This window comes from Hemiscyllium ocellatum, chromosome 17 (genome assembly GCF_020745735.1).
Source record: "Hemiscyllium ocellatum isolate sHemOce1 chromosome 17, sHemOce1.pat.X.cur, whole genome shotgun sequence".
Lineage (NCBI taxonomy): Eukaryota > Metazoa > Chordata > Chondrichthyes > Orectolobiformes > Hemiscylliidae > Hemiscyllium > Hemiscyllium ocellatum.
In genome coordinates this window covers 70,205,907-70,220,614 of record NC_083417.1, presented here as the reverse complement: position 1 = coordinate 70,220,614, position 14,708 = coordinate 70,205,907, and the positions used below count along the sequence as shown (strand labels likewise).

Below are 14,708 nucleotides of genomic sequence, written 5' to 3'. Positions count from 1 at the left end.
TACAGCCTCCCCCGATAACTCAAACCCTGGCAATCTTAAACAGATTGAAGGCACAATCTTTACTTCAAGTGTTTCTAAATGATGTCTCCAAGATATGATTGGGTGTCCCTCATTCCTGATGAAGGGCTTTTTAGCCAGAAAAGTCGATTCTCCTGCTCCTCAGATGCCGCCTGACCTGCTGTGCTTTTCCAGCCACCACTCTCATCTCCAGCACCTCCCCTCCTCACTTTCGCCCTGTGCCAGTGGAGGAGCTCTGCAGCCTGGGAATCCGGTCAGATCCCAGGCACAGCAGCAGCCTGGAAGTGGGGGAACCTGTTGGCAAGGCAAACCTCCCCCACCCCTACCCCCCCCACTGGCTGGTGTTGCAGTGAACTACAAATCCCAGGCCGCCGGCGCTGAAGGCAGGGGCGGCCCCTGCAGGCCTGAGGAGGAACTGCGGCTCCGAGGAGATAAAAAGCCCGCGCCCAGCCGCTGCTCCTCAGCATTGCAAAGAGGGATCTTAACACCAGCAGTGATGGCTAGTAAACAGCAACCACCTTACCTGAACCTGGCTGAACTCACCGCCTCTCAGTTCCTGGAAATCTGGAAGCATTATGATGCAGACGGTGAGCTCAATATGTATTTTCAATTTTTTTTAAAAATGCATTTTAAATTTTAAAAACACTATTATTAAACAAACTTCATACCATCCAGGGTTTTTTTTTGGCATAATTTACAATCCGCTCCTAAACCCAATTGTTGTTTTTCACAGGTTAGTTGCAATTTTATGAGTTGCAATTTTCTTCTGTTGCCTGGGATTTGGAGCTAATAGCCATTCGACAAAAAAAAGAAACCTCGAACCAACAAATTTCTGTTTATATCTGAAAAATACACGAGCTAAAACTTTGCAGTGACGGATTGCCTCGCTCGAGTTGTGAGAGGGGGAGGATAGAGAATTATCTTTCAGGCTGGGGAGAGGCTGCACCGAAATATTTCAGGATGAGACTGGTTCTTGAGTTGCATGGCTCATTTCAACAAGTTCCTAGCCATGAATGTTAGACACATGCCTCTGTGCTAGAGAGAGAGAGAGGTTTGCCCTTGTTAAAACCCTTAGCAGTCTCCTTGTTTCAGCCAGGGATGTGTCTGAGGGACAGCCGGCTAACCGTGTCTCTTTCTGCTGCAGGGAATGGTTACATTGAAGGGAAAGAGCTGGAGAACTTCATTCGGGAGCTGCAGCGAGTGAGGAGAGGGACCGGTGTGGTGAGTACATGTTCCTGACTGCCTCCCTGCTGCTGCTGCTGCTAAAGTGGATGCCTGCTGCCTAATGTCAGACCGAGTGCTCAGTTTGTTTGGGGGTTTCTGGCGGAGTGAGGGACTGCCATCACACACGGGGAGACAGGGGTAAGGGACCCCAGAGAGAGATTTGTCGCAGACTCGGCACACAGTGGAGAGGATGGCACAAGAGCTGAGATGTTGAGAGGCAGAGATTAGCCAGACAGAGAGATAGTGTCAGAGATTGGTGTCAGAGATTTGTGAGAGAGTGTGTCAGAGATTCGTATGAGAGAATGAGTGACTGAGATTAGAGAGAGAGAGAGAGAGAGACACAGTGACCGTGAGAGAGATTAGAGAGAGAGAGAGACAGTGACGGAGATTAGAAAAAGTGAGAGACAGTGACCGTGACAGAGATTAGAGAGAGAGAGAGAGAACAGAGATTAGAGAGAGAGAGAGAGAGACACACACAGTGACCGTGAGAGAGATTAGAGAGAGAGAGACACACAGTGACCGTGAGAGAGATTAGAGAGAGAGAGACCGTGAGAGAGAGAGAGAGAGAGACAGTGACCGTGAGAGAGATGAGAGAGAGAGAGACAGTGACCGTGAGAGAGATTAGAGAGAGAGAGAGACCGTGAGAGAGAGAGAGAGAGAGAGACAGTGACCGTGAGAGAGATTAGAGAGAGAGAGACAGTGACCGTGAGAGAGATTAGAGAGAGAGAGAGAGAGACAGTGACCGTGAGAGAGATTAGAGAGAGAGAGAGACAGTGACCGTGAGAGAGATTAGAGAGAGAGAGACCGTGAGAGAGAGAGAGAGAGACAGTGACCGTGAGAGAGATTAGAGAGAGAGAGAGACACTGACCGTGAGAGAGATTAGAGAGAGAGAGACCGTGAGAGAGAGAGAGAGAGACAGTGACCGTGAGAGAGATTAGAGAGAGAGAGAGAGAGAGAGACAGTGACCGTGAGAGAGAGACAGTGACCGTGAGAGAGAGAGAGAGATCGTGAGAGAGAGAGAGAGATCGTGAGAGAGAGAGAGAGAGAGAGACAGTGACCGTGAGAGAGATTAGAGAGAGAGAGAGAGACAGTGACCGTGAGAGAGAGAGAGAGATCGTGAGAGAGAGAGAGAGAGACAGTGACCGTGAGAGAAATTAGAGAGGGAGAGAGAGAGACCGTGACAGAGATTAGAGAGAGAGAGAGAGACAGTGACCGTGACAGAGATATTAGAGAGAGAGAGAGAGAGAGAGAGAGACAGTGACCGTGACAGAGATTAGAGAGATAGATAGAGACAGTGATTAGGCAGGTGAGACAGAGATGAAGTTGCAGAGAGAGAGAGAGAGAATTAACACACAGACACAGAAAAAAAGACAACAAAAGAAACAGTGCGAGTACCACCTGAGTGACCAGCCGGTGAGAGGGGGGCCCAGATAGATTGAGAAGGACAGTGAAAAAAACACCCAGAGATATATACACTACAGGTAAAGCCAGCAGAGAGGGAGGGCCAGAGAAACAGAGAGAGACAAACACATTCAGTCTGGTTCAAATGTGAGAAGGTAAGGCACTGGGGAGGTGCAGTATTTACACTGACATAGTGAGGGACAGAGAAACAGGAACAAGACAAATTGAAAAAAAGAAGAAACCGGCAGACAGTGAGAAAACAGAAGGTGACAGAGGGTCGAAAGAAAGAGAGAAATTGAGTGAGAGAGAGATTGGGCACTGGGAAGGGGGTGTCTGGGTGAGAAACAGAGAGAGAGATCCTGGCATACTGATGACTAGATTGTTAGATAGAGATTGAGGCCGACAGGTGAGATGGATAGTCTCCGAGAAAGATAGAATATTAGCCAGATGGAGAAAGGAGCAAGATAAATAATGACCTCCGTTCACCTTCTCCTGAATGCTATTAGATTGATGTAGAAGAATCTTGTCCTGACAGCAGATATTAATAAGAATCTGAGGTAAAAATAAAGGATACTTGGAGATACAAAGTCAGTAAATTGACAGCAGGTTTGTCGGTGCGTGACGGGAATGATTATTTAATGTTTGGACGGTGGCACAGTGGTTAGCACTGCTGCCTCACAGCGCCAGGGACCTAGGTTCAATTCCCGCCTCAGGTGACTGACTGTATGGAGTTTGCACATTCTCCCCGTGCTTGCGTGGGTTTCTTCCGGGTGCTCCGGTTTCCTCCCACAGTCCAAAGATGTGCAGGTCAGGTGAATTGGCCATGCTAAATTGCCCGTAGTGTAAGGTAAGCGGTATGTGTAGGGGTATGGGTGGATTGCGCTTCGGCGGGTCGGTGTGGACTTGTTGGGCCGAAGGGCCTGTTTCCACACTGTAAGTAATCTAATCTAATCTCCCTGACTGTCTCCCGAAAGGTCGAATTTCCTGTTCCTTGGATGCTGCCTAACCTGCTGTGCTTTAACCAGCAACACATTTTCAGCTGTCTCCAGCTCAGCCCTGTTGTTCAGTGAAGGTGGGATGGGGTGGGACAGTGAAGCTTCTAGATCCTCCACACTTTGAACAAATGAAAAAAGAGAGAGACAGAGAGAGAGAGGCTGGAGATAGGAAGGGAGAGCATAGGTGAGAGAGACAGGGAGAGGCAACATAGCAGACAATGTCAGCACCACCCGCACCCGAACTCATTGGAACCAACTCTATCCCCCCGCCCCCCTCAACCCAGCCCACCCTCCCTGCTCATCCAGGCTGAACCCACTCATTCTGCAGGCTTGGCTTAACCATGTCCTTGCTCATGGTGGGCCTACAGCTCACTGGGACCTCTGCAGAGTTATTCTGGAGGTTCCCCCAGAGCCACATTGGTAAATAAACAGCAGGCAGTCTCCATTGCCTGTTCTCTGACTGGACAATGGAAAGGACTCACCAATTCGTATTCTGGGAGGTGCCAGGTGGGAAGTGGGACGGGAGTGGGGGTAGGATGTTCGCTCACAAACTGTGTTGGGCTCTTAGTCGAGGGGAGGGGGAGGGAGAGGGTGGGGTGGAAAGATGAAAAATGAGAGTGTGTGTCGAGGTACCAAGGCGCACAGAGTGGTTAATATCGTGACTCCCCTGAGTGGGGCTGTGATTTGAGGCCTGAAGGTTGGGACAGTGCATCAAGACCGAGGGCCGGAAGTCGGCTCCTGTTTCATCTAGGGGTGTCAGGCAGGAATTTCTCGGATGCTGGCCTGGGTTTTTGTTTGTTCTTTTCGCCTCCTGCCCTAAGAGATGTGGTTGGGGTGGGTGGAGGAGGAAGTGTAGATTCTGAAATACAGAGGTGCTATAATTTGCCAACGAAGGGTATACCTGGACAGGAATTGTGTGGGACTGACTGACTGGATCAAAATTGTTACTGTTTCTGTGTGTCCATATTCAAATACCCGAAATATGATGTTGATTATATTTGTATTATTTGTCATGTGGTTAGCACTGCTGCCTCACAGCACCAGGGACCCGGGTTCGATTCCAGCTTCGGGCAACTGTCTGTGTGGAGTTTGCACATTCTCCCCCGTGTCTGCGTGGGTTTCCTCTGGGTGCTCCGGTTTCTTCCCACAATCCAAAGATGCGCAGGTTAGGTGAATTGGCCATGCTAAATTGCCCGTAGGGTTCAGGGGTGTGTAAGTTAGGTTGGGGTTAAATATAGGATTATAAGGTAGGGGATTGGGTCTGGTTGGTTTCTTCTTCGGAGGGTTGGTGTGGACTTGTTGGGCCGAAGGGCTTATTTCTACACTGTAGGGATTCAATGCCACCAACTCTGCCCCTGCCCTTGGCAAATGTTTGAGGTTGGCCCTGAGTTGCTGAAGGTTTGGTCTCATGTTTCAGACTGAGTGGAACATCCGACCCCATAGTTATACCATCTGCAGAACTGCTCAGTTCCACCCCTTTGAAACATTACCCAGTGACTTCCCCCCGTTCCCATCTCCTGTGCTGCGTGTATGTCTCGGTTACCTGCAGACGTGACTGTTCCAACACAACCCTGGCCATCTCTCCCTGGCATCCAAAACATTTTGGCTCCTCCGTACGTCCCCCTTTCCTCTATCATCCCCGTGCTCGCTGGCCTACCAGCGACATTTTGATTTTATTATAATTCATTGGTGTTTTCAAATCCCTCCAAGGCCTCAGCCTTGCCCGTCTCCTCCAGTCGTACAACCCTCCAAGATATCTGTGCACTTCCAGCCCCGCCTCTGGGGAACCAGTATTGTGGGAGCTGCTTAGGACCCAGAGCTTTGGGGTTCACTCCTTCACGTACCCCATCTCTCTCTCTCTCTCCTACTTTAAAGACACTCCTTAAATTCTACCATCCGTCAAAGCTTTTGATCATCTGCTTCTCAAATGTGGAATCCAACCCCCTACCCCCCAACCCTCCTGTGAGGTGCCTTAGATTGTTTTACTACTTTAAAGGTGCTAGGTAAACACAAGCCTTTGTTGTTGTAAAGGCTCGGTCTGTTCGGGACAGGCGTGAGGAATAAACCCTTTGCAGAATGGATGACTGTCAGGATACTGGATGAGCATCAGCACCTAATGGATTTCACCACGTCCCTCGAGATTCACTTAACACAGCGATGTACTTAGGGGTTGCTCAGGCATGTAATCTGCAGTGTTTTTGTAAAGTCCGACTCCCTGCAAGGGTGGCATGTGAAAAAGGAAAGGCTTTTTGATGCTGTCTGCTTTTGAGTTTGTGGCAAGAGGATGGAGGGAGGGTGGGGCTGCTGTTCGAGTGGTTTTAGATTAGATTAGGTTCCCGACAGTGTTTTTATTTCCTGAGAGTCTGTCGCTGGTTTTAACCGCAGTGTGAGAGGATGGGACATAGGCACCAGGCTGCCTCTGACACTGACGGGGTGACGAGGAACCAGAGGTGGTCAAACAGTCAATGCAGTGGGTCTCAGTGAGAGGCTGGAGCTCTGACTGACCAGGGGCTCAGTGAGTTCTCCAAAGGCTCGGAAGCAGTAAGGGGGGGGGGAAAGACAAAGGGACCGAGGCTTGAGTTGTAGCCTCGTGCAGTGACCAAGGAAAATAGAAAGGCCTGCTTCGACCAGATCTTGGAGTACCAGGTTCACCACACCTTGGAAAGGATATGTAAGCATTGGGGAAAGGCTGCCCCTTTGGTGGTTATGTTGAATGATCATCCTCGGAAGCCTTTCTAGTTGTTGAATCAACTGTGTGCGCCCCAGATTAGCGAGAATGAAAACACTGAAGAACACAGGAAAAAAAATCAGTATCTCTACACCCTTTTGAGTGACATTATCCAAATTACAATATGATTTCATATAAATATAAGAAACAGGCATCTGTTCTAAATCACGTTGTTAGCGTCTCCTTCACCCACTCAAGAATCGAAGAATCTGAATTTAACTTGGTGCTGTTTTGCCCCCTTCCGTATCAGTGCCTGTCACCACCCCGTCTCTCCATCCCATGTGACTCCAAGGCCTTTCCGATGTTGTTCCTGTTAATGGTAGGTGGGTTTGGCTAAGGGTCATCTCCAGATAGCTGCTGGCTGGCCTGTAGTGTGTGTGGGTTCGCATCTGCCACCACAAAATAACTAGTTCATGTGGCTTTCTGTCACAGCGGCACAGGTTCATCGGAATGAGACCAGTGTTCCGGAGATGAGATTAAATCGTATAAAGAGCCAAGCTATTTCAGACGGAAGATTTCTTTAGATGGAAGAGGGGGGAAGGTGAAATTTATTCCTGTTTCAACGAAAAGACCCGGGGGATGATGTGACTCAATTAAAACAGGGGTCAATGGATTTTTTTTATCAAGGGTGCTAAAGGCTCTAGAATTGAGACGGGGGAATACAGATCAGTCATGATCATAGTGCATCGTTTTAGTGAGCTGGTGAATAATCTATCCCAGGTCCTCACTTCTTAGCAATCTTCAAAGCTGAAAGGTAAACAATTTCCTTTGAAATTAAACTGCTTCAGGTTTCCCTTGACTGCAAACATTCTCCCTTTCGAACACAAAATCACGGAGGTGCTGAAGTTTTATCCGATCGAACACTGGGGAAACAGAGGTTGTGATTTCAGTCCTCACCATCCTCACTGCCAGCACTCACTGCACATTCAAGGTGAACCGCCTGGATGGCATTGAGGCGTTTGATTATTCCAATATCCCATTCAATACTGCTGTCTCCTTAATATGGCCTGGCTCCACTCCAGCACCACTCCCAGCACTGCTCAAACCCTTATCCACACCATTAACCTGCCCCAGAACCTCTCCCCCTTCCTCCATCCATTGCCATTTTGAAAAATCTTTCTGAAAACCCAACTTACTGATGAAGCATTCAGTCAGATCTCCTCATCATCCTTTCCTTGCTGGTGAAGGATCCACAGAGGGTGTTTTTCTACAATGTTGTCTCTAACTGAATGAAATTTGTTGTTCTGCATTGTAGATCTTTTCATTCACCCACTGGCAAACTAAACAGACATGGGTCGGAGTGTAAAGAGGAGCGTAATATAGACGAAACATGTCTAATTTTACCCATTTTTCAACTGGTTGGTTAAATTAATCTCCTCTCTTGTGTACCTGAGCTTCAGAACCATTCAAGAGATTCATAGAAATTCCGACAGTGTGGAAACAGGCCCTTCGGCCCAGCAAGTCCACACCAACCGTCCACAGAGTATCCCACCCAGACCCATTCCCCTACATTTACCCCTGACCAATGCACCTAATCTACACATCCTTGAACACTATGGGTAATTTAGCACGGCCAATCCATTAACCTGAACATCTTGGATTGTGGGCAGAAACCCACGCAGACACGGGGAGAATGTGCAAACCCCACACAGTCAGTCACCCGAGGCTGGAATCGAACCCAAGTCCCTGGCACGGTGAGGCAGCAGTGCTAACCACTGAGCCACTGTGCTTCAGGTTACTGTGAGCAGGATGGAGCGTTGTGTAAGAGTCATGGAGATCGACAGTATTGAAACAGGCCCTTCAGCCCATCACATCCATGTTAGTCAATTTTCCAGGATGTGAAGGATCATTACACAGTATTACCTCCAGACCTCATTCCTCAGCTTATCCGTGGTCATTATTGACGTGTGCCAGTGGATACTGATATTTGTGGTGTGCCCCTTTGGAGGTACAGGAGGTATCCCTACTGGGAGGATTGACAATGAGGGCTCCCAAAAATGAGGTGAGGATCAGCTGTAAACTGGCAGGAGATCGCCCTGGGATCAACCCAGAGGTACATTGAGCCCCACGGTCAGAATCAAACTGATCTCACCACCCAGATTAAACTGGTCCCCTGCAAAGGCCCAATGTTAGAAATTAAATTGCAGCTCCCAAAAAGACCACGATGAAAATCATAACGCCAACCCCCCCCCCAAAGCTGCCATAGAAACAGACGTGCACCAAAAACTCAGATGAAACTCTCAGATCCTGTCTCTCCTCCCCCCCCCCCCCCCCCCAACCCAACCCCTAACTCCTCACCCATTAAAGTGACCTCATTTAAAATCAAAATGGCTAGACTAGGCCCTTCCAAAGATGGAAGATCAGACTGAAACTAGCCCTCACTTCCTCCATCCCTCACATCTTGGTAGACTTGGTAGTCCCCAGTTACATTTGGATGTCTCTGATAGGACACTGAGGTGAAATACCTTCATTCTGGCCTTGGTTCAAACATGGAGCTGAATTCTAAAGGTCAGGTGGAAGTGACAGCCCTTCACACCAAAGGCTGAGTGGGGCATCCAGCAACCACAGGCAAAACCTGAATCAACAGGTACCGGGGTAAACTCTCCACTGGTTGGAGTTATAACCTGGCACATAGGGAGATGGTCAGTGATTGTTGGGGGTCAGTCATCTCAGCTCCAGGACATCTCTGTCACAGGTTTATCAGGGTTATGTCCCCCACATTCCTGATGAAGGGCTTAAGCCCGAAACGTCGACTCTCCTGCTCCTCGGATGCTGCCTGACCTGCTGTGATTTTCCAGCACCCCACTCTCGACCCTGAGCTCCAGCATCTGCAGTGCCCACTTTCTAGTAGTGACCCAGGCCCATCCATCTTCAGCTGCTTTATCAATGAGCTTCCCTCCATCATAAGGTCAGCAGTGGGGATGTTTGCTGATGGTTGCACAGTGTTCAACACCATTCGTGAGTCCTCAGAGACAGAAGCAGTCCGTGCTCAAATGCAGCAAGATCTGGACAATATCCAGGCTTGGGATGACAGGTAACATTCGTGCCACACAAATGCCAGACAATGATCATCTCCATATCAAATCATCCGATCACCACCCCTTAACATTCAAAGATGTCACCATCAACATCCAGGGGGTGAGGGTGGGGTTACCTTTGAGCAGAAACTGAACTGTATCAGCCAAATACTTAGTGGCTACAAGACCAGGTCAGGGGCTGCACGGTGGCTCAGCGGTTAGCACTGCTGCCTCACAGCGCCAGGGATCGGGGTTCAATTCCAGCCTCGGGTGACTGTCTGTGTGGAGTTTGCACATTCTCCCCGTGTTGTTGGGTTTCCTCCGAGTGCTCCGGTTTCCTCCCGCAGTCTAAAGATGTGCAGGTTACGTGAATTAGTGATGCTAAATTGCCCAAAGCATTCAGGGATGTGTAGGTTAGGTGCATTAGTCAGGGGTAAATATAGGGTAGGGGAATGGGTCTGGGTGGGTTACTCTTTGGCGGGTCGGTGTGGACTTGTTGGGCCGAAGGGCTTGTGTCCACACTGTAGGTTTTCTACTTAGGGATCCTGCAGCGAGTAACTCATCTCCTGACTCCCCAGAGCCTGTCCAACATCTCCAAGGCCCAAGTCAGGATTGTGATGGAATACTCTCCATGTGCCTAGACAGGTGCAGCTCCAACAACACTCAAGAAGCTCCTCACCACTGAGGACAATTAATTGGCACCTTCACCATTCATCCACCCACCAACATCCAGTAACAGCAATGTGGAGCATGTATAAGGTGTTCCGCAGTAATTCACCAAGGCTCCTTAGACAGTACCTACTATCTCAAAGGACAGATGTATTGGACCATCACAGTTCCTCTCCAAGCCACTCACCATCCTGACTTGGAAATGTATCCCTGTTCCTTCAGTGCCGGTGGGCTGAGATCCTGGAATTCCCTCCTTAAGGGAATTGTAAGTGTCTCAACACCTCACAGGCTACAGGCACCTCACCATCATCTTGTGCAGAGTAATCCAGAATTGAATAGGAAGTGGTGGCCTGACCAAGGACACTGTACATCCCAAGAATGATTTTTTTTACAAACCTGAAGTGTCCTTGAAAGCTAGGGTGAAGGACCCAGATTTGGATTGACAGTTCCTGTCCCAGTAGTAAGGGACTCTGGCCTCCTTCACTCAAACTATTCTCTGAGAGAGAGTCAAGCAGCCCGTTAGTAACTGGGTCACCCATCTCACCACCTTCCTATATCGTTCCTCATCTCCCACGCCACAGGGTAACAGGCAGCACAGGATAGCAGGGATCTCACCTCCGTGAGGGGTCTTGGAGAAAGCTGGGCTCTAACCATCCCCCACTCCCCCCACTTGTCCCTCTGAGATTCCTGAGAGCTGGAGTAAGGAGCCCCCTTCCTACTTCCTCCCTCCTCCCCTTCCTCTCCTCTCTGCTCCTCAGCCCTCTCCTTCCCCTCCTCCTTCCCCACCCTCCCCTTCTCCTTCCCCCCACACTCCTCCTTTCTCCTTCACCATTCTCCACATCTCTCCTCCCACTTCCCTTCCAGTACTGTCCCTCCCCTTCCCCCCTTCCCCTTCTCCAAACCCTTTCCCTGCCTCTCCCCCCTCCGTCTCGCCCTCCTCCATCCCCCCCTTCATCCCTCCTTCCTGCTCCCCCTCCTCTCCCCTTCAACCTCCTTACTCCCCCCCCCCCCCCCACCCTGATTCTTCACCTGACAAAGGGGCAGCACTCCGAAAGTTTGTGATTTCAAAATAGACCTGTTGGACTCTAACCCGGTGTCATGTGACTTCTGACTTTAGCTAGAAAGAAGTTATGGAACCCCATTAAAGGGGGAGGGTGCTGCTGGATCGGTGTCCGTCAATGATTGTGACAAACAATTCACCAAAATACAGCAGGAAAAATGTTTCAGGGAACATCCCCGGGACACCCGCACCAATCAACCCCACTACCCCTGTGACCCAACATTTCAACCCCCCCTCCCAATCTGCCAGGGACATGCAGGTCCTGGGCCTCCTCCATTGCTGCTCCCTCTCCACCTGACGCCTGGAGGAAGAACGCCTCATCTTCCGCCTCGGAACACTTCAACCCCAGGACTTCAACAGTTTCCTCATTTCCCCTTCCCCCTCCCCCCACCTTACCCCAGTTCCAACCTTCCAGCTCAGCACCGTCTCCATGACCTGTCCTACCTGCCTATCTCCCTATCCACCAATCACTTCACCCTGTCTGACCTATGACTTCCATCCCCACCCCTATTCACCCATTGTACTCTTCGCTACCTTCCCCCACCCTCCCCTCCATCCCCACCCCCATTCACCCACTATCATCTTCGCTACCTTCCCCCACCCTCCCCTCCATCCCCACCCCCATTCACCCACTGTCATCTTCGCTACCTTCCCCCACCCTCCCCTCTGACCTATCACCTCCATCCCCACCCCCATTCACCCGCTGTCATCTTCGCTACCTTCCCCCACCCTCCCCTCTGACCTATCACCTCCATCCCCACCCCCATTCACCCATTGTTGACTACCTTCTCCCCAGCCCCACCCCCCCTCCCATTTATCTCTCCATCCCGGAGGCTCCCTGCCTCTATTCCTGATGAAGGGCTTTTGCCTGAAACGTCGATTTTCCTGCTCCTCGGATGCTCCCTGACCTGCTGTGCTTTTCCAGCACCACTCTGATCTCCAGCATCTGCAGGCCTCACTTTTGCCTAATTCACCAAAATAGCCCAGGCCGATGCCTTTACCAGGTGAAGGTTTGTGACTGACAGAATGATGCCCGTGGAAGGAAAGCATCAAGCGAATGTGAAGTGTTGGACGGACCCTGTCGCTTCCTGAAGCACAATGTGCTCCTCAGGCCTGCACTCTGTGGTTTCTGGAAGTGACCAAAAATTGCGACTCTTCAGAGTGAAGGTTAGAAGGTGAAATGGTCATCAACCCAAGAGAAAATACTTGGCAAATGCAATATAGTGTAGATAAATGTGAGGCTTGGTAGCAAAAAAAACAGGAAGGCAGATCATTGTCTGAACGGTGACAGTTTAGGAAAAGGTGTGATGCAACAAGACCTGGGTGTCATGGTGGAACAGTAGCTGAAGGGTGGCATGAAGGCGCAGTAGGTAGTGAGGACAGCTAATGGCAGAGTGAGAGATTTGGAGTATCAGAGTAAGGATGTCTTGCTGCAGTTACACTGGGCCTTGGTGAGGCCACAGCTTGAGTATTGTGTGCAGCTGTGGTCTCCTACTTGTTAGATTCCCTCCAGTGTGGAAACAGTCCCTTCGGCCCAACCAGTCCAAACTGACCCTCCGAAGAGTAACCCACCCAGACTAATACACCTAACACTATTGGCAATTTAGCATGGCCAATTCACCTGACCCGCACATCTTTGGACTGTGGGAGGAAACCGGAGCATCCGGAGGAAACCCACGCAGACACGGAGAGAATGTGCAAACTCCACACAGACAGTCGCCCGAGGCTGGAATCGAACCCAGGTCCCTGGTGCTGAGAGGCAGCACTGCTAACCACTGAGCCACCGTGTCTGAGGAAGGACATTTTTGCTATTTGAGGGAGTCCAGCGAAGGTTCACCAGCCTGATTCCCGGGATGTTAGGGCTAACATCTGAGGAAAGGCTGGATCGACTGGGTTTGTATCTGCTGGAATTTAGAAGAATGAGAGAGATCTGATAGAAACGTATAAAATCCTGATGGGACTGGATGCGGGAAGAATGTTCCCCATGCTGAGGAAATCCGTAACTATGGGTCAGAGTCTAAGAATAATGGGTAGGCCATTCAGGACCAAGAGGATGAAGAATTTCCTCACCCAGAGAGCTGTGAACCTGTGGGATTCTCTCACACAGGTAGCTGTGGGGGCTAGTTCGTTAGAAATATTCATGAGAGAGCTGGACGCGGCCCTTGCAACTAAAGGGATCAAGGGGCATGGAGAAAAGCAGGAGTGGGACACTGAGATTGCATGATCGGCCATGATCATATAGAATGGTGGTGCAACCTCAAAGGGTCAAATGGCCTACTCCTGCATCTGTTTCCTACGTTTCTATGTTCATCAATAGAGCTGAGAAACCAACGCAATGGAAGGATTGAAGATCTTCAACAGCAGAGAGCAAGTAAAAACGCTCCGCTAAAGAAAGTCCAAATCTGAGACCAATAACTCTAAATGCCCCAGAAGAGATTGTGGTGGTTCCCTTGGCCACTCAGCTGAGCAGTGTTGGGTGTCTTCCTGCCAGAATACTATCTGGCAGTGGACGGAGGTGTGTGAGACCGACTCGGCATTGGCCAAGGAAAATCCCAGCTGCCCTCCGATCCAGATGGAAAGGCAAGACGGAAGAAGGGAGTCACTGTGGAAATGGCAACTTGTGCCGATTGGATGAGCAGCCTGGTGTGCGAGTGTAAAAGGGACAGAAAACCGACAGCATGCACGGACGCCTCGATTAAGCTGCAAAGCGATCTCGCTCTCAATCCCATGGCAACTGATGAAAGCATTTTACCACACAGTGCAAAGTAAACTTTCAGAGAATCCCCATCAATGTGGAAACAGGCCCTTCAGCCCAGTAAGTCCATACTGACCCTCTGAAGAGTATCCCACCCAGACCTATTCCTGCTGTCATGTGAAGGATGGTAACTGGAAGGTGAAGCTAGGAGCAGGCAGCAGTTTTCAGTTTACGTTGTGGATGCCAATTGAGAGGGGGAGAGAGAGAGAGCGCTCCAGAGACAGCAGAAGGTAGACCAAGGGCATGGACTCAGTGAAGGATCATCGCCTGTGTGTGTGTGTGAGAGAAAGAGTGTGTGTGTTTTGAGAGAGAGTGTGTGTGTGTTTTGAGAGAGAGTGTGTGTGTGTTTTGAGAGTGTGTGTGTGTTTTGAGAGTGTGTGTGTGTTTTGAGTGTGTGCGTGTGTGTGTGTTTTGAGAGAGAGTGTGTGTGTGTGTGTGTTTTGAGAGAGAGTGTGTGTGTGTGTGTATGTGTTTTGAGAGAGAGAGTGTGTGTGTGTGTGTGTTTTGAGAGAGAGTGTGTGTGTGTGTGTGTGTGTGTGTGTTTTGAGAGAGAGTGTGTGTGTGTGTTTTGAGAGAGAGTGTGTGTGTGTGTGTTTTGAGAGAGTGTGTGTGTGTGTGTGTGTTTTGAGAGAGAGTGTGTGTGTGTGTGTTTTGAGAGTGTGTGTGTGTGTTTTGAGAGAGAGTGTGTGTGTGTGTGTTTTGAGAGAGTGTGTGTGTTTTGAGAGAGTGTGTGTGTTTTTGAGAGAGTGTGTGTGTTTTGAGAGAGTGTGTGTGTTTTGAGAGAGTGTGTGTGTTTTGAGAGTGTGTGTGTGTGTTTTGAGAGTGTGTGTGTGTGTGTGTG

The 14,708-nt window shown here is 49.8% G+C and overlaps 1 protein-coding gene across 1 annotated transcript in view; it reads left to right on the top strand.

Moving 5' to 3' along the window:
- Positions 1-514: 514 nt before the first annotated feature.
- Positions 515-14,708, top strand: part of calb2a (calbindin 2a) — a 193,952-nt gene continuing 179,758 nt past the window's right edge. The window contains exons 1-2 of the mRNA XM_060838297.1: positions 515-605; positions 1,163-1,239. Of these exons, the coding sequence (XP_060694280.1) occupies positions 515-605; positions 1,163-1,239 (168 nt within the window). The remainder of the gene's footprint in view (positions 606-1,162; positions 1,240-14,708) is intronic.